The following is a 20,645-nucleotide window of genomic DNA, read 5'->3' as shown; positions in this document are numbered from 1 at the left end:
TAGTGACTTTTTACTATTCTGCATCATCTAGACCTCTTGCAGTTCCTATGTGATGAACTGTTCAAACTCCTTGCACAGTGAACAGTTAAATGCACCTCTCCCCTGGTGAAACCAGCTGTTCCTTGTGTCAGTTGCCAAGGAGTGGATGAAGTCAGACACTGTATTGACATCTTAGAACTCGGTGCATCATGTGCTGTCAGAGATCTGCCAGTTAAGGAATGTGGAGGATGAAACTATGAAAAAGTAGAAAGTTCAAAATATAGGTGATGCAGCAGAGACAGGAACCTGGGACTGAAGTGGTAAGGAGGAAAACTGAGTGGGACTTCGTGACTGGCTGAAGAGATCATAGAATCATAGAATGCCTTGAGTTGGAAGAGAACTGAAAGGTCATCTGCTTCCAACCCCCTGTTGTGGTAGAGTTGCCAACTACTAGATCAGGCTGCTCAGAGCCCCATCCAACCTGGCCTTGAAAGCCTCCAGGAATGGGACATCCACACCTTCTCTGGGCAACCTGTCACAGTGCCTCACTGCTCTCTGAATAAGATGTTTCCCCCTAATAGTTAATCTGAATCTCCCCTCTTTTCATTTTAATTCCTCCTTGTTGTATCACTATCAGATTGTGTGATAAGTTGGTCTCCCTCCTGTTTATAAGCTTCCTTTAAGTGCTGGGAGGCTGCTCAGCCCCCTCAGCCTTTCTTCACAGGTAAAATATCCCAGCTGTCTGATCATACTTGTGGCCTCCTCTGGACCTGCTCCAAAAGCTTCACATTTTTCTTGTGCTTGTGCCCCAGGCCTAGATCCACTACCCAGATGAAGCCTCACAAGGGCAGAGTAGAAGGGGACAATCTCCTCCCTCACATGGGAAGCTGAAGGAAGGCATGCAGCAAGGGATTAACGTATCATGTGGGACAACATTTGATGAAGAGAGAGGAGTGGGCACCTGCTATTTAATACTTTATTAGAAATTTGAGGCAGAAAAACTATACCACTTTGACAGGGAGAACTGTAAGAAGAACCAGTGGAGTGGGACTGGGAATGAAGAGTGACAGGAGAGAGATGTGCAAAGAAGGAGTGGTGTGGCTGAGAAATCCCCAACTGCTGGACAAAGATCCAGACAGGGGAATGTCTGGGGCTAAGAAATGAGAGAAAAATTGAGAAGGAGGAATTGTGGTGAGTTTCTGATGCACAGGAAGGAAGAGACTGAGCAGGAAAAATGCCTGAAGGCCAGGCTGAGGCTTTCTGTGTGTGAAGATAACTTTTTGATGCAGAAGAAAATATTAATTAGGATGGCAGGCTAGGCTGTAACTTGGTTGAGAAGCTGGTTTGACTAGGTGAGATACAGGGGATTGGGATTAAGATTTGGAGAGGAAAAGAAAGTGGGAGAGGCCTGGAACAATTAGACTGGAAAGCTGCCTTCAGCAACTGTCCAGGAAACTCACTGTATTAAAGTACATCTGTCATCCATGGTAGTGCTGACAGCCTACTCCTCCTGGTGATTTTCTGTTAGTTGAGGTGATATGTGCCTAAAAAGTGGTTTTAAAAGTTTCTTCTCTACATCTCATTCATGTGGGTGTTAGTGTAATGCCACCTACTGTAACTGTGGTGGTTTCTTTTTACTTAAAAAAAAAAAAAAAAAAGTAGGAAAATGATGTACAAAGTATACCATAAAAATAATTTTCTTACACTTTCAAAAAATTGTAGGTGTTAGAAAATGTAAAAATACCCAGAACTAATATGTGTTATGAAATCACTTAAATGTACAGTCGCAATAGCTTTGTATGGAGCACAATCTCAGTGCTGATGATAGAAGTTTAAAGGCTGTGTCAGTCCTTAGTAGCAGAGAGGCTACAGAACAATAGACTTTGAAGATGAAATATCAAGCTGGGAATTGAAGTTGGAAATGAGCATTAAGATGCTTAGCTAATTGTTTTCCTGGAGAATTAGATTCTCTATCAGACTTTGCTGTGGAATTGCTGAGCAGATTGTCTTCTGTAGCAGACTTGTTTTCAAATGGACACTAAGTCTTTTTTTTTCTCACCAGCTACGTACCTGAGTCTTGGCTCTGAGATTTTGTTCTTCTGCCTGAGGTCGAGGTCCCGGAGTTTCTCAGTTATGACATCTGCAACAGATAAGAATGAAAACTGTGCCTTAAGCATTAGGGCTGCATAGAATGCAACTTATGGTGGGAATAAACTGCTTTTGTGATCTCAGCTTGAGTCATCCTAGGTTATTGAAAATTTCTTAGTGTAAGCTACATGCATCCACTCCTCATTGGAAAGTGGTGCTATCATGCTACTCCTTTGAGGTTTTGAGAAAATGATTTCGTTAGTATTTGTTGTGTTTTCCAAAATGCTGTAAGTGATGGTAGCAAGATAAATACCTATGAGGAAATTAATAGTTATCTTTCAAGACTTTAAAGAATTGACTGTTGAATAAAGCATGAGGCTGCAGAGTGAAGATTGAGGAGGAAACAAAACACTAAACAGCTATTCATGAAGTGAGCCCCTTTATCCTGTTTTCCTCATTTATTCAATGAGGCGGCACCTCCTTGAAAAAAATCACATGGGATCACATCATTGGAGAATGTAATATGTTACGCATACCAGAACACCTTCAGTTCCTATAGACTAATATGATATTTCCCAACTTTTGATGCTTGCTTCTGCAAAATTAATTTTGTTTTGTTAATGAAAGCACTTGTTTCTAATCATAATACATGATGATAATTTGGAAGGGTAGTAGCTGATGAGCCTTAGTGGTCAATGACTCAATGTCTGGATAGAGGTCTGTGACAAGTAGTATCTCCCAGGAATCAGTACTGGGACCAGTGCTCATTAACGTTTCATCAGTGACATCAGTGGTGGGGTGGATTGCATCCTCAGCAAGTTTGTGGATGACAGCGAACTGTGTGGTGTGGTCAGTACATCTGATGGACAGGATACCATCCAGAGAGACCTAGACAGGCTTGAGCAGTGGGCCCAGGTGAGGGCCCACGTGAGGTTCAGCTGGATTGCAGCAACCCCCACTTTCAGTACAAGCTGGTGGATTGAGCACAGCCCTCGTGAAAGGGTCATAGAATCATGGGGGTACTGGTGGATGGTAAGCTGGACTTGAGCCAACAATGTGTCCTTGCAACCCAGAAAACCAACTGTATCCTGGACTGCATCAAAAGAAGCATGGTCAGCAGGTCAAGGAAGGTGATCCTGCCCCTCTACTCTGAACTGGTGAGACCTCACCTGGGGTACTGCGTCCAGATACGGAGTCCTCAGTACAGGAAAGTTGTGGACCTGTTGGATAGTGTCCAGATGAGGGCCACAAAAATGGTCCAAGGGATGGAACACCTCCCCTATCAGGACAGGCTGAGAGAAGTTCCGTCTGGAGAAGAGAAGGCTCTGGGGAGACTGGATAGTGACCTTTCACTATTTAAAGGGGGCTATAAGAAAGAAGGGGACAGACTCTTTAGCAGGATCTGTTGTTATAGGACAAGGGGAAATGATTTCGAACTTAAAGATTGGAGATTTGGACTGGGTATAAGGAGAAAGATTTTTATGGTACGGGTAGTGAAGCACTGGAACAGGTTGCCTAAAGAGGTGGCTTGGAGACATCCAAGGTCAGGCTGGGTGGGGTTCTGGGCAACCTGATGTAGCTGTAAGTGTCCCTGTTCATTGCAGGGTAGTTGATGGTACTTAAGTGTCCCTTCCAACTCAAATGATGAAGATAGGATGAAGAACTGGGCTTATTCAGACTGGAAAGGAGAAGGCCGTGGGGAAACCTCATTGCAGCCTTCTGATATTTAAAAGGAGTTTATAAACATGAGGGAAATCAACTTTTTACTTGGGTAGATACTGATAGCACAAAGAGGAATGGTTTGAAACTGAAGGAGGAGAGACTTAGAATAGGTGTCAGGAGGAAGTATTTTGCTGAGAAAGTGGTGAGGTGCTGGTACGGGTAGCCCTGAGAGGTTGTGGATGCCCTGTCCATGGAGTCATTTAAGGCCAGGTTGGATGGGGCCCTGCGCGGATTGATCTTGTACTTGATCTAGTGGCAGGGGTTTGAAACTTGATCCTTGGGATCTCTTCAAACCCATGCCATTCTATGATTCTATGATTTTAGTCGTTACAGCTCATAAGGAGAGCTAATTTTAAGAAGGGAGATGCAGACTGCCCCCATCTGTCCTCTCTGCATTTTTTCTGCTTTCCTGCCATGCATCTGGAATTGCCTGCTGCCAGAGATGTGATAGTGAATTAGAGGATATGCAGTGGCTGATTTGTAATGGAAGTTTCTGTGTGTCTGTGGGCTTCAGCTTCTACTCTCCCACTGCTGACAGCACCTGTATGCTGAGTGGGGAAGCTGGAAAGGGTTGGTATAGTGCTGGCTAATTATTCCCTTATCAACTGAAAAGTTTTCTGTGTTTGCAGATTTACCATTCAGCTATTTAAGACACTTCAGAGAAATGCAAAGAAAACAGGTTATTTTTAGAACTTCAGATTCATATGGAATTTCCTGGGCTTTGCCTACTTTAGGATAAAGTTTGGATCTCCATTTCTTTTCTGCAGTGTAACTTCTCTGATATTTGTTCAAGCTGTTTAAATCTGTGAATAGATGTTTCAATACATATAAATGTCTTGCCACTTTGAGACATAAATGCAAAAAACTATTGACAAAAATTTTAGACAGATGCAGTTTAATACTTCTGTTTCTTTCTGATAAGTTTCTTCCTTGTGACTGGATAATTTTATTTATTTTGACAGTGTCAGTATAACACTCAGAGTTACTTTTCATTACTGACTTGGGTAATAAATTTTAATAGAAATGATACCTGATAATCAGGAAAATATGCTTTAGATTCTAGAGTGTGCATCATTGTAATTTTTGATTTTTGCTGAAGCTTGGTAAATCCTCTTTTTTTATTTGTTGTTTGAAGAAAATTTTTTCCTTTTCTAATAAAAAGGGGAGTTTAATTTTTTTCTTTTTGTTCATTTTTTTTTGTCTTTGTTCTTAACGTCTTTATTTTTTTAATGTTATAGATAAGGTGATGTGCTTTTTGTCTTCTTTGCCAGGATATAAATATTTCTGAGGTGGACATCTCTCTCTGTTGCTTCACTTGCTCTCAGGCTTTCTAGAAAAAGTCGAGATACCTACTTTCTCTCACTCTGATGCATGCATTCTTGTTTGTGTACCTATTATGAGAATGTGTCTTTTCAAGACTTGTAACATCTCAGATGCTCTTGGACCACTGAGAAGAGGTGCTTATATGGTGCAAAACTGAAGTCTCTATCCTGGTCATTGCAGTCACTTTAAGACTGAGAGAAAGGGAGAACAGCAAGGGCTGTCAAAATGTCTGAGTACAGAGAAGAAATAGGTTGAATTTTTTCCTTTTCCTGCATACGCACCCATGGCCTCCATCTCTGTACCAGCTTATGCTAACTCTTATGAAGCAGTATGGTTGTTGCTGCTGTTGTGTGCAGCAGTGAGGCATTCTGAAAAGTGTTCTGCCTTGTATTCAGTTCTCAAATTGTGCCAGAAAAGAAGCTTTCTCAGTTATTATTTTTCTTTTGCTATTCTCACATTTAGAAGTCTAGGAATGAAGCTGAAGACATAATAGTGCAAAGTGTGGATAGAAATAAATACTACTAGATGACATGTTGGTATTGACACACACTAGCTAAGAGGAAGTCTGAAGAAAATATTGGCTGTCTTTGTTTTCCTCTTTACACATACATGTTTTGGAGAGCAGAAATATTAAGTTTTTTCTGGCATAAAGAATATATAAGTTGAAACAACTTGTATTTCCAAAATACAGCCTGCATCTTTTCTCTGTGACATCTGTGTATTCCTTTTGTGCATACTGATTGCAAAATTTAAAATACATCATCTTGTTATTGGTAGCTGTAATTGCAGCTATGCTGCTGCAATCACTGCTGAAGGGTTCTTGTGGAAATTACTTTGCTTCCTTAGCTCCTCAGTGAGCTTGAATTTGCTGTGCTCTTCTTGAAGACTTAGGAACAGAGGTGTGATTTGTTACTCTTCTACAGAGCAGTATAGAGTTTATAACATGATAGTGGATTCAGTTGGGAAATCTGAAGTATTCTGCAAGGTTTTAGTCTTGGAGTTTAAACTTGAAAAACTGCGCCTAGACTGTAGTGTTTACTTATGTTCATAAAATATTGTAATTTATTTCTGAAACATGATTAGAAACCTGTGGCAGGTTAAATGCTATTTTAGGAGATTATTCTCACGCTGTTAGGGAAGACAAATCTAGCTTTTTGGCTAAGTTTGGACACTAGTGCAGAGATAATAATATTGGAGAGAGAAGATGCTGGAGAATCTGTCTGTAATAGCAAAGGCTAGCAGGAGTAGAATGTCAGACATCAGTACTCCCACACCCCAAATATTTCTGCATTGCAGATACTGTTCCTTCATACCTGAAAGATGTGTGCCACAAGTGGTCCTCAGAGACGCCAGCAAGCTGCTACAAAGTATGGAGGCTGCTCAAGATCACGTGGAGTATCACGTTCACGTCATGAATGTTGCATTACAGAATTTGCATTTCTTTTTGACAGTTTTACTCTGCTGAAAGTAACAAACCAAGCAGATAAGCTCCAAATAAATTACAGTTGGGCAGCAGATTGCTTTACAACAATGTTGGGATTCTGAAATGCAGCACTGAAAATTTAGGCAATGCTGAAAAGATTGGCATTTTCTTTTCCTGTTCCTTTTTTTTTTCCTTCTGTATGCAAATGACCTAATCGAGTCCTTGATTATTCACTGACAAATTGCTTCCTCTAGAGGGTCAAGGATTCATTTTATAGTTTACTTTGGATGGTGTTCAGGGAACAAATTTAGAACTTCATAGTCAATGGAATCTTTTCATGTCTTCATCTGAAAATTGGAAGATTCACTAACCAATCTAGGGACATGAGGGAAAGAAGAGAACTGCAGATATACTCTCTAATCTGCTGTGGTGGTCTTGAGTTAAGAAATGTATACCAAACTTTTAAAAAATATAATTCTCCACTTTGAGACATCTGGGTTATAATCAGAGCTGTAATTGGAGGAGAAATAACTGATAAAAATACATGGTACTCTGATGAGAGAAGTCAGCAATGAATTCTTGTTCAGTGTTCTATCTATAACATTTAGCACTAATTCAGTTGATACCATTGTGTGTGAAAATAAGTTCATTAACAGTACTAAGCACGGAGTTACAAGAACTGCTCTGTTGATGGCAAATCTAAGTGACAAGGTGGTTATCCTCTTCCTCTTCTACTCTCTGGGAATTATATGTTCTCCACAAAAAGTAACTTCCTTGCTTGGTCATGCTGCTTGAATTACTCATTGTCCCTAAATGGGTTCTTTGAAGTGATCTTAGACAAAATCTAACAATAAAATTAAGGCCAGTAGGGCAGGAATGAGACTGGAGGTGTGCCGAGGACTGTAATTTCTCAGCATGTTCTGCTATTGATTAAGGTATGTAATTGTGATAGGGTGAAAATGGTTGTTTGCCCAATAAACATCCTCTATTACATGTGCTGAATAACGCTGGTGTAGTGGAAAAACATGGCTTTTCTGAGTTCTGTTACTTTGTACATCCATAATTGTTACATAACATAAATAAGCTGTAGTGCTATCTTTTATACCACCGGAAGATATGCAGCCAAGAGAATGGACTCTACATGTGTTGTTGGGAATCTACTTCTTTCTGACCTCCATTGCCATTTAGTCCTCTGTGTTATTAATGATTTTACCCTAAACGTGTTAATATTGGTCACAACGTACAGAAATTGAGACAAATACTACCATTCTTATGGAATATCAATAGAATGATGTGGGACAAAGGCTTTGCATGGATGTGGTGTATAATATACTAATATGCCTTGAGCTTAGAATTTCTGAGACAATAATGCCATTGCAGGAGATGAAAATCACGCAGACACTAAAAACAAAATTCTTAAAAGAGAATTCACTGAAGGTGGGCAGTATCACAGTGAAAAAAATGCACCCACTGAATTCTTAGGCAGTAAACAAATCTTTTAGGGAAAGATATTTTCAGATTAACTTGTATTGTAAAACATCTCTGTAGGAATATTATTTTGGAAACTCCCTCGTGTGCCTTACAAAGTCCATTATTTTATTTCTTTGATGTAATGGCTTGAGGAAGCCAGTGGCCAAAAAATCATTAAGTGCTGAGTTACACCCAAAATACAGATTAATGTCACCTTACAGTATTCATACTTCATGGAAAATCTCATCATGTAAAAAAGGAAGAGGACCAGCGTAAGATCCCTGCAGTGTTTAATAATTGGTTCTTCAGAGTGTTTGCTGTTGTCTAAGACCCCAAAAGAGTTGACCGTTCTGTGTAATCTGTGTATGTTTTTTTGAGGCAAATATGCTGTAGTAATTTTCTAGCTTTACTTCCAGTGTCTGCTGAAGAGTACACAGGTCTATCTTTGTGACTGATTTATAGTCAATAGGAAAAATGAGTGTATGATATAACAAAGAAAATGTTTAATATTATTACTGTAATTGCAATGAGATTTGTCATTAAAACCCCAGTAAAGGTCTCTCCTTTCCTGTTTTTAGCATCTCTCCTATGGCAATGGTAGCTTACATGTTGATGCAGCTTTCCAGCAAACTCTTTGGAGTGTAGCACCAATCAGTTCAGGAAGTGAATTTGCCCAAGGTAAGATTTACTCTAATTGTTGATAGATTGATGGTAAATGAAATACCTGAAGAATCAAATTTTTCTGCCAAGTGTGACTGAAATAAAGGAATGAGGTTTCTCTTACATTTATTCATTGGATTGGATTATTAAACACAAACGTTCTAAAAACAGAGAGGGAGAATTATGCTGGAAAACATACTGGTGATTTTCTACGTCATTGTTTCTAAATACTGAACATCTAATTCAAGTCTAATTTTACTAAAGATAAAGTTATATTCATACAGGTTTTTAAAAGATTTCTTTTGGTCCTGATTTCAGTTGTTAACTCAGATTATTCTGATAAATGCAGTTCTGGTTGCAAATTCTTAAGATTGAGGAAAAAAAATCCCATTCCTTGGAAAGTAAAGTATACAACTGAAGTTCTTTTTGCACTAGTGCAATGCTTATTGAATAGTTAAAAAGTCTAGTCAAACTGTGAATCTTAAAGAAACTTTGATCATGTTAAAAACAAAAAAGATGAGAGAACCTGTTAGATAAATTCCCTAGTGTCCTTCACAGATTTGATCTGAGCATAGATTTCTGAGAGTTTTTAGTCTAGGACTGGTTTGCTGTGGCAAGATAAGCACTAGATTTGATCCAAAAACCTTTGCTTTGTTTTCAGTCACAGTCTCACTGGTGGTCTGCCAGATAGAAGGAGAAAAGGGAAAGTAGAGAATTCAAATACAGAAAGTTTGGAACTGAATACAGGGATAGAGAAGAAAATGAAGGATGTGCATCACGATAGGGCTGGGGAAAAAGAGAACAGAAAGTAACTAACAAGATGCTGAAAACGACATGCTGATGTAAAGAAATCTGTGTTGGTGCGGGGCATGTAATACAGAAGAATGGTCTGTTTGTAAGTGGTTGGAAAGAATAGTGTGTTTGTCTTCAGAGTCTAGAAAAGAAGCAAGAAGAGTAGGGAAACTAGCAGGAGTGCTGTTGCTGAACACAGGATGGAGTAAGAGGAAGAGGAAAAAACAATATTTGGAAGGCTAGAATAAATCTTCAGGTAGATTACAGTAGGAAGTAGATGTGGGAGATTGCTTGGAAGGATGCAGAAGGATAAAACTATAACTTGTTGGACAAGAAAAGAGGACTGGAAGCAGGGTATAAAATGCAGGAACTGAGAGGGAGTGTATGTGTGAAGAGCATATCGTTGAGAGGTATGAAAGAAAAGAAAAGGTGAAGAGAGACAGTATAGAAAAATTTTCAAAATTTATTCTATTTAAAAACTAGGATCTTTTTTTTGATGTTGCATCTTCTGTCATGAGAGAACAAAGATTTCTGAGTTAATACTGGTTTCACAGAGAAAAAAAACCCAGTGTCATCTTTTCCAGAAAAATCAGGACTTAAGTCCTATGATTTTTAGATTCTTGCAGAGTAATTGCTTTTGTAATAGATCCTTAAAGGTCCTTCTGTCATTCCCTGGGGCTTTCAGGTACAATTTTTCAAAAAGGCAAAGCACTGAATCTTCACGTCAGTTCTCTTTTCTTTTTTTTTTTAAAAAACAACAACAACAACAACAAAACATTTCTGTTTGCAGTTTTGCTTGTTCAGATTTCAGGGACAGCATGACCAAATCTCTATATGCTCAATGTCTTTTGTACTGTGGGAATCATTACACACATTCAGATTGTCTGAGGTGGCTTCTGTCCTGATAAGTTATTAAAAATGCTAGTGCATTACTTAGCAGTATCCTCAAATGTATTGGGAAAAACATTCTGTTATTGCTTTCTACTCTCCAGCCTGTTGCTTCATCCTATAAACTCCATTCTCCTTGTCCTTCCACCAGCACTGGTGCGGTGTTCATATTAGCAAGCCCAGTGTCTTATTAGCTGAGACTCAGGTTTGTGCTACACTACATCTCCCAAATTGGTGCCCTTCAATATTAAGGCTTGCTGGCAATTTGGGAAGCATATGTCTGCAGTGACAGAATGTAGTGGTATGTTTTATGTTTGTACGCCCAGGAAATCATGTGAAAATGATGTAATATAATTTTATTATGTGTGTGTTTTCTACATTTACATTTCTGTACATTTGCTTTTCTTCGTTGCTTTACTTTTCTGTTTTCACATGTGTCAGGTGTAGACTTTGTTGAGCAGTATTTTTTTTTTTTTAAGAAAAGATCAGCTGGAGTTCTGTGAGAATTAGAGTAAAATCTTATTCTAGCCAATCCAGCAAATACGACTGTAATCCAGGCTCTCTTCTTGTGATTGCTGAGTGACTATGGCGTTTAGTGTATATGATCATACTATATATGCTTCAGTAAAACGGTAACCAAACTGGAGAAAATTACTTCAGAATGAAGGAAGAAGAAAATAGAGCCAACTTTGTTGGGATCAACAAATGCTAGAATACCATATCTTAATCAAAACTTCCCATCAACGATAGATTAATACATTTTTAGACTTCTGCTATTCTATTTGTGTTCACAGAGAGAAAAACACTTTTATCCTTGCAGGACTCTTGAAACAATTTAAGTGAAAGAAATTAAAATAATATATAAACAGTCCGTAAAATGAACTAGGGTGTTGGAGTGAGGTATATAAAAGAAAATGATTTCTTTTTATATGCATTTCTTCAAAACTGCTGTCCTGGTTTTATCAGTATTGCATATCATGACATCATGTGGCAAGCTGTTTAGTGCCAACAACAGTTGGCTTACACAGAAGTCAGTTTAACAAGTCAAAGTAGAGTTTAGAGTCAGATCAAGTAATTCTGCAATTTTTGTACTGTGATATAAGTGGAGATGAGGTGGGGGGGACTTGTAAAACACAAGAAAACAAAAAAACTACTCAGGACTGAACACTTCCGTATTTATATTGACACAGTTCAATATAAAAGTTATTAAATATTATTACTGCTATCTGGATATAGCCTTCTGTATCAAATCAAGAGTTTAAGTTGAAAAATACTATGCTCAAGTGAGCCGTATGAATACTAATCTGACACTGATTTTAAAAGTCATCTCTGGAACAAAGAGGCTGTTGGGAAATAATTTTCTTTATTAATATTTTTACTGGTTAGGATTATGAATTTGTTTTCAGTTCCGGACTCTCCAAAAACTGAGATGCTATGCATACGTTTTGTGCTTTATTTGTGAAAACACTCATCTGTCCCTTGCACTGGAGACCTACGTGTTTGGCTTCGAATTTGCATGCATGATGATAGTGTATTCTGTATAGGGGTTTATCTTTGGTGTCTCAATAAATCATATTTGCATTCTGGACCTCAAACAGAGTTTTGACTAGATCTTCCCAGTTTTTCTCAAAGGAAACTTGAAAAGTCCAAAAATGATTTAAAATTTATTACATAAGCACATCTGTGTGTTGTTAGCATTTAAACTGGAATCCTTTTCTGAAATAAAGGTCAAAAATGATTAGGTAAAATGGAAGAGAAGTGTCTCCCGCGCTACTGATTGTATTCTGTGATGGAGGTACTTCCCAGTTTCAACTGTACCAGTCTTTTTCTGAGTTGCACTAATTCTGTACGATCCATTTGCTGTGGCTCTCTCTCTCCTGATCTGTCCTTTCCTGCTTGCTGACCTGAAGCTCTTCACACTTGGCTCCCCAGGGTATGGGATATCTTCTTCCTTTGACTGTCTTTTTAATATAACTTAACATGTCAAAAAAGAAAAAAAAACCTGATTCACCTTATTTCCTTCTCTTCATTAAAGGATATCTGATAGGTGGGGATGTTCTGAGGCTGTTGCATGGTCACATGGATGAATGCTTGACAGTCCCTTCGGGTGAACATGGGGAAGAACAAAGAAGGTAGGATTCCACCTCAGAATAGAATAGTAATGGAAATTACTTCAGCATTGAATGTCATTCCAAGTATAAGTTTTTGAAGGATATTTTGATGAGATGAGTCATTCGTAAGAAGAAATATGGTTGAGGTGAACTTTGGTCATTATCTTATAGCTTTTTTTTTTGGAATTGATCAATATTTCCAGGTATAAAACAGTAGTATCTATTGAAAGTGGACTTGGTCCAGTGCTTTGAAACAAAATGCACTGAGTTATAGGGTGGATACTGAACACTGAGCGGCTGAACTGACTTAAGAATACTGTGAATGGAATATGTTGTTGTTTGTACTGCTGTTTTTTTTCTGTACAAAATGTACTCAGTATCTCTTACATTAAGACTACTACTGAGTCCTTCAAGGCTACTACTATGGGTATTGATCTCAAGTGTACCTGTGTACTGTAGTGTTTGCTCACATTTCAGTTCAAATCCTGCAAAAATCCCATTACTAGTTCGTAATTGTAGTTTAATTGTGTATCTGTAGGATGATTAAGCACTCCAGTAATGAACTTTAACATTTAAGAACACATAAAGAATTATTTGCAACAAAATTAAGACACAAAAACTGCAATAAAAGAGTGCTAAATTGCTATACAAGAAATAATTCATTCAATCTGCTTGTGCAGTGATATGTTGGACCTTTGTGTCTCAGCTTTTGTGTAGGCTGCAGGTCAATGACGATTGTTCTCTCTGCACTGTCTCCGTATTCCCCTGGCTGTGCAGTGCCCTAAAGTGTGCAGAACACATCTATGTCGTGCCCTTATTTTTACTGAGAGCAGTACAAAAAACATTGTTTCTCAGTGCATCATAAATACCAGCTTTCATATTCTCTTGTTGTTCAGGATCTTTATTTGACAGACTAAAAATGAAGTTCAGTTTATTTTTTTCATAGTCTCTTTTTTTCTGAAGTTCTTCTTTTTGATAAATATAAATTATTTTTACTTATAAATGTTAAATATAGTCTATGACAACTTTCAGTTTTATAGAGTACTCTGTGCCCTGCATTTTCTCATCCCTGAATTACTGCTCAAAAATTCTCTTTCTATATTAATTAGGACTCTAATCTATTTAATGTTTAAGAGTATATTTTGTGGGATGTGTTTTTCAGTTTTCAAGATGGATGTATATTGATGGGTGGTATTTAGCTGCTGGTAGAAATGTGTTAGTAATATGGCTAATTTTGACTGGTAGGAAATTGTAGGATAAATTATTTGCTTTCACTTTAAGTTCAGCAGTATTTCCACAGAACACATGCTGAAGTATAATATATTTGGAGTGCAGTAACACCGTGTTATCCTTTCATTGCCTTTGAAAATTATCTTGTGATAGATTTCTGTAGCAGTGCTTCGTTTGTTTTGTTTGCAAATGCCTGAAAAGCAGCTCAGCTCTGAGGAATGCCAATGTGCAGAAGCACTGAGTAGTTTCACATCTGACATTACTTGCTAATTCCCTTATTTCATTTTTATTTTTCTGTGAAGGTCTTCTCTCATGCCTTTACAAATAAGTAAGAGATCAGACAGCCCTAATATGATGGTTTTATTCTGTCATGTCACCTGTTATCTAATCCTGGGGATGGATAAATTGTTTTAATTTGAAGGATCCTCCTAGGCAGTTTCTAAAATTGTGCTTTTTTTTCTATTCTTGGAACATTGATACATCTAAATAAATTTGAGTATGAAAGTGTTCCTCAGATTACCAGGATCCCAAAATAAAAAGGACATTCTCATGCTATTTATACTTCTATGGAACAGCATCTAGCACAGCAGGGACCTACAATACAGTGACAATGTAAAATGTATTTTTAATTACAGGATCTAGAAAACGCTCGTTCCAAGGCAAGGTCATCGAAATCTGCACAGGAAGTGGCCTAATACAGTGGCAGAAGTAATCCTATAAACAGCTTATAAAATTGTCTTGTGTCTCAGAATTTGTTCTGAATATGTACTTTGTGTCATCATTTAATTGCTGAGCTGGAAATCTAAAGATTAGTGCCCTAAGAAAGAGCTTCCTTGAAGGTCTTCCAGCTTTGCTCCACTCACTTGTATTTGAGGACAGTTTCCCAGGGGATTTAGTTGACTATAACTTCCTGAAGAGCTGGAATTTGGCTTTCCTAAAGTTTAGCATCCTGATTTTACACTTTGTCTGTTCCGTATCTCTTGGGACTGTGAATTCCACCATTGCATGGTCACTACAGCCCAGGCAGCCTCCTCATATCACCAGTCAGCTCACTTGTGTTTGTGAGCAACAGGTCCAGTATTGCATTGCTCCTGGTGGGGCTGTCTATTACCTGGCTTGAGAAGTTATTCTTGGTGGATTCCAAGAGCCTCCTGGATTGCCTTCAGCTTGCTGTCCTGCTTTTCCAGCAGATGTCTGGGAGGTTGATGTCCCTCAGCAGGATGAGAGCCTGCGGCCACAACAACTCCTTTAGCTGGAGGAAGAAGGCTTCATCGATAGTCTCGCTTGACCAGGAGGCTTGTAGTAGGCACCAACCACAAGGTGTTGCCTTGGTCTCTAACTCTTATCTGTAAGCTTTCAACTTGCTCATGGCCATTCTTCAGGGACATCTCTTCAAAATCTATTCCTTTCTTGAAGTAAGGCAGTGCTTCCTCCCCTCCTTTGTCGCCTGTCCCTTCTGAACAGCTTGTAGCTATCAATAGCCACACTCTGGTCATGGGAATCATCCCACCAGGTTTCAGTGGTGACAACTACATCATGGTTTTCTAGTAGCATGGTGCCTTCTGGCTCCTCTTGTTTGTTTCTCAAGCTATGTGCTGGTGTAGAGTTTGTTTTTTTCCTCAGTGATTTGAGATCGAGATAGCTGTTGTTTTTGTTTCTTACATGCACAGTCCAGCCTGTCCTCTGCTGGGGCTCTTTCGTTGCCTTCTTCCTCTTAAAGGCAGCAATATTGTGTTGTCTCAGTAGTATGTACCTTTTGTACTGGCGACTGCAAATTGCAAGCTGGTAGAATTACAGGGGGTAGGCACAGAGGCAGAGTGCCTGGGCTACTCACTGCCAAGGCTGTTGTCTCCTGGTGCATTTCAATTCCCAGTGGAGCTGGTAGCTGGAAGAAATATTCTGCTGCTGCTATTCAGCTGATTTTTTTCAGCATTGCTGGGACATCTTCAGTTGTCTCTGACAGTGCTGCTTTTTATATAGTGACATTTGGCTCTTGATGTAATGCCAGTAAGCCAATAAACTGTTATTCAAAGATTCAATCTCTGAGCTATAAATAGTTTGACTTCAAGTGTTTGTGGAGTGGGAGACTCAACGAACTGATTTAAACAGATTCTTGTTAATAGCAACTTGTGAAAAAATAGTAAAATAAGATTTTATTGCATGAACTATTTTTTTCCCTAAAATGATCTAGGTGGAATCAGAAACATTAAAGCAAACTTTAATAACTGTACTGGTATACTTTCCACTAAGCTAGGGGCCTTCTATCCACTCAATTAGCTTTTCAATTTAGATTTCAGTGGAATTTCCAAGTAGATTAAAAATAAGTATAGGTATAGGTATACAATAGAAGGTGAAGTATAATCAACTTGATGTTCCTGCTGGTAACTTCAATTCCATTTATCTCCAAAGCCTGGGGAAACTTCTGTGACAGCGCAGTAGCTGGGAGCCTGTATTTATCTTGACTTTTTTTCTTTCGCCCCCTGGACTCATGCATGATTTCTCTCCTGGTTCCCATTGCATGGTCTAATAAAAGTAGTGTATCCATCATTTTTGGGAATTGAAACAGACCCAAAGGGTTTCCTTGCTTTGTGTATTTATATTTTTTTCTTGAAATCAGCTATTGTGTAGTCTTTTACACTCTTCTACTACTATTTCAAATGTGGGAAATTTTGAAAGTGTTTTTAACACTTTTGTTTTGGTGGCAGTTGTGTATGGTATTATCTGACATTTAAATCACTGGAAATGGTCTTTGCTTTCATTGGCTTTTTTCCTTTTGAGATTGTGACTCTTTCTATTTACATATCTACCTACATATCTATTTTTACCCTTTTCTAATGACAGTTTCGAATCTTCACTTGCGTATTTGTAATATCAAATAAATGAGTATGTGTTTTTCTGCTTACAGTGGATTGGTGACTAGAGCAGGTAGGTACTTCCATAGCTGCAGGGACTCGCCTGCACTCTCCTCCTGGTGCCCGAGGGGAGAGTCTGCGCTGTCCGTGGTGCTGTAATTACAGTGTGATTACTGAGAGACAAATTAGTTGCAAGTTCCAGCTTCGGTGACTGTTTTTGTTAAGAGGGATTAAATGGATTAACAATTTATTTAGGAAGAAACTGGTGTTTTAAATTTAACTTAATTTCATATAGCAGAACAAAAATGACACCAAAAATTTGACTTGATTAAAGCTTACAGTAAAAATGAACAGAAAATTCTCAAAGGGTCCTCTATTTCTTATAGATGTTTTCAGTTGGAAAAAAGTGGTTAGTATCTTTAGTCCATAAGCATAGATGGGACAAATATTACATTTACATATTACAATTTATAAGTTCATAGTAAGGTTTTGTAATTCACAGGCTTTTTCTACCATCTAGCTGCTTATGAGCATCTTCTGGGCAGTTTGCAACCTAGATATTTCTCCACCCTATCAATGTGAATCTCTGCTAACTCTGATAGCAAATGAGAATTTTGTGTTGGTTATTCACGTGTCATTAATAACAGTGTTGCATTTCTCCTGGTAATATAATCTGATATGGTTTACTAGTGTCAGTTTCAGAAAGGATAAAAATATTATGAATCATACTTCCTTTTCAGAACAGATTTGTTCTCAAGATTATATAAAAAGAAATGTGTATCCTATCAATTAAAATTTTTATTTAGAGCAAGTATTAAGGAAGATGATTTGAACAATCTCAGAGCAGTTTTATACATTAATTTTCATGGAAGGAGTAAAAAGTGAGCCTTAGATTTCTTGTACAAAAGAAAAAGGTACGAGAGAGTCTAGATTATGAATTTATTCAACTGCTGTGGGGTAAGAATTAGTATGAATATTGTTTTGGTAAAGGCAATGTGATTAAAAGATGAGATCTTTTACGCTTCTTGACCATGTTTTCTGTAGAGAAAACAGTATCTAGCTAGAGGCTATATTCTAGTGCTTCTTATATCTTCAGTCTTGCTTTGTAGATAGTCTTGCTGCTCCATTCTTGACTCCCAGTGTCTGGGCTTTTACTTTTGCATCCTTGTAGGGGTCCTTAGTCCCAGCTTTCTCATTCCTTTTTCAGATTGCTATAATTGATACTTTTGTTGAGACTTTGCTACTGTCCTTAAACCCCTATAGCACTTTATTCATATTAATGTATTAGTTATTCTCAGGATCTATTTTTTCTTTCCTCCATTGATAAGCAAATTGCCTGTTTGTTTTTCTTTCCTTCTATTGTATTTCCCTTCCCTTCTTCACCCTTCCTCCCCCCCCCCCCCCTTTTTTGATCTTACATTACCATTCCAAGGCTTGTAAGTCCCCTTGGAAATAATAGAGAAAGAATAAAGGACAAATTTAGGTTCACAACAGGAGGATTTTTAGATATTTTAAATTACAGTGATCCAACTGCTTTGTGTAATCCAAAGGTAGTTTAAAAAGAGTACTCAAATATAGAAAGTGGTGATAGCTTCTGAGTTTCCGATGTGAATGAGAATTTTATCCCTGAAAAGTAACAAAGTCTCAATTTAAAAATGAAATACTCTGATTTATTTAAGCCCGTGCTTTCACCAGATTTCTTGTAATGACAGAAAAAGTGCTGAATAAAACTGGAAAATCTTGTATTATGGTGAGTGCAAGAATTCTGAATGTGTTTTTTGTCAGAGAGGTTCATATTAAAATAAATCAGTATGTAATCAGAATGTGGTTAACACAGAACAAAGTCATATCTGATCTGCTATTGTTTAAATGTTACAAAAAGCAACTTTGTCAGTTAGTTGCAGAACAAAAATTAGAATAAATGCCAGGTGAGAAGAGAGTAACTGAAAAGAAAAATGACTAAATAGAAGATTGTTTATCATTTCCATTTTACTGTACTTATGAAGGTCAATTTCTCTAAAAAGTAAGTCTGACTTTTGTTCCCTCTGTGAGAGAAATATGAGAAGCTTACAGGTATTAATCTGTCAGTTGCTATTAGCACCATAATCAGAGCAGCAAATAACTTACAATGATATTTGGAGAAAATACTTTCTATGGAATCCAAGGGAGCATTTTGTACATATTTGTACATGTACTTAAAATTTCTTTTTAGTACAAGAAGCATGTGCTTATGGTTTTCTTTTATGCATGGATCATGATTTTTTTTTTTTTTTTAGTTTCTCTTCACTGTTTTTTAAAAGCATTCAGATTTCTCAGTATATCTGCAAGGAACAAGAGGGGTTATTGTATATTAAAATTTGCAAATAGGAAGCTATTATTTTCTCAGATGCGTGAAGACTGCATCAGTGTGCTTGTAAAAACTTGGGCTCCATGATAAGATAAAATATAGTACGAATAGGTAAATCTTCATATTTCAATGCAATGGATTGAATAGTTGTTTTTATAAAGAAAGTTCTGAGAAAATACTGCCTTTCTTTAAAACAGTGTACAGTGATCACAAACTTATTGTTTGATGATTGTTTTCTGTTAGAAGATAGAAATATTCTAATTATCAGGTTTTCTCATTTTTTGTTCCTTAATAAAAACTGTAAGATGAAGTCTGAGTGAGCACCGTATAGAACACCATATTTCATTATTCTGCATATCACAGTAATGGACAACTAAATAAAAATTGCTTGAGTAACTAGATCTGAAGGCTTATTTGATAAGAGCTGATTTTGAATATGGATAACCTTTGGAATTTGACAGTTGCAATAATTGTCTTTGCTACCTTAGCGTGAGAGATGCAGTTAAATATACAAGAAAATATGTTGAATTTTTACCACAGAGCTGAATACTTAGTGTATGTTTTTGCTTGTTTTTCAGAACCGTACATTATGAAGGTGGTGCTGTGTCAATTCATGCTCGTTCCCTTTGGCGATTAGAGACTCTAAGAGTTGCGTAAGTAAAAGCTGTCACAGAAAAATACTCAGTTTAACTTCGTATTTTTAGTACAGTGAGAGTGTTCCTATTACATCAGATTAATAGCTATAAAACCAGCTAGATATTACTAAATCTTCCTCAAAAAATGTTACATTGCTTTCATGAAAAATGACCTTCTTGTAGAAAGTGTACTTTAATACTGCAGTTTTTGTTAATACATTTGCGGTGTTTTTTTTCTTTTTAGTTGCCATAGCTATCAGTGAACTCACAATTTTCTATTTTTATACAAATATGTGGCATTGCAAAGAAAACTAGTCCTGATTATAATTCATGTGTCATTCCTAATGCATTTAAGGCATTTATATGTCTTGAAATGCAAAAAATTACAGAAAGAAAGCTACCTTGTAAGAGGATTGGAATGATAGTAAGGAATTGTGCCTTTTAAAAAAAACATGGTAATTAAGAATCCACTGTAAAATTTTATTACAATATGTATTTGTGATGAAATTTGTAGTGACTAAAAATAATTATTAGTCACTACAAAAATAAAAATAAAAATAATTAGTCTCTAAAAAGCAAGGGCAACTTAAGACAATGTCATACTCTAATGGTGCTTTTGTCTGTCTGCATTTAATTTAATGGGATGATGGTAAACATCAGTGGTAGAGCAGTGAAATTTTTGCTTTGAACTAAAGTTGGTCTTGAGAGTTCTTAGTGGTAACAACGAAATAGTGGAGAGGGAAAAATTCCTTGTAGCTACAAAGTAGTCATTTTCTTGCTGATAGTCTGACGTAGAATTTTACACTTTAACTATTTTACACTTTTATTGACTAGTAAGCAATATAATGTGCTTTAAAACGTTTTCCCCAATAGTTAAATTCTGTGTCTTGTTTAAAGAAGACCAGCATTTCCTTGAACTTTCTTAGGTGGAGTGGCAGCCACATAAGATGGGGACAGCCATTCAGGCTAAGACATATAACAACAGGAAAATATTTAAGTCTCCTGGATGACAAGAGTCTTCTTCTTACGGACAAAGAGAATGCAGATGTAAAATCTACAGCGTTCTGTTTTCGGTCTTCCAAGGTATGGAATCAGTGCATTATTATAACTTCTAGTAATTCCAGT

At 37.3% G+C, this 20,645-nt stretch overlaps 1 protein-coding gene across 6 annotated transcripts in view; it reads left to right on the top strand.

Moving 5' to 3' along the window:
• RYR2 (ryanodine receptor 2) overlaps positions 1-20,645 on the top strand; it is a 364,829-nt gene that overhangs the window by 145,463 nt on the left and 198,721 nt on the right. For all 6 annotated transcript variants that reach the window (XM_021391077.1, XM_021391074.1, XM_021391073.1 and 3 more), the window contains 4 exons: positions 8,584-8,683; positions 12,381-12,477; positions 19,464-19,538; positions 20,447-20,603. In XM_021391077.1, the coding sequence (XP_021246752.1) occupies positions 8,584-8,683; positions 12,381-12,477; positions 19,464-19,538; positions 20,447-20,603 (429 nt within the window). The remainder of the gene's footprint in view (positions 1-8,583; positions 8,684-12,380; positions 12,478-19,463; positions 19,539-20,446; positions 20,604-20,645) is intronic.

Source organism: Numida meleagris, chromosome 3 (genome assembly GCF_002078875.1).
Source record: "Numida meleagris isolate 19003 breed g44 Domestic line chromosome 3, NumMel1.0, whole genome shotgun sequence".
In the NCBI taxonomy this organism is placed as follows: Eukaryota; Metazoa; Chordata; class Aves; order Galliformes; family Numididae; genus Numida; species Numida meleagris.
The sequence above is the reverse complement of the archived record's forward strand: the minus strand, read 5'-3'. Positions and strand labels throughout refer to the sequence as shown.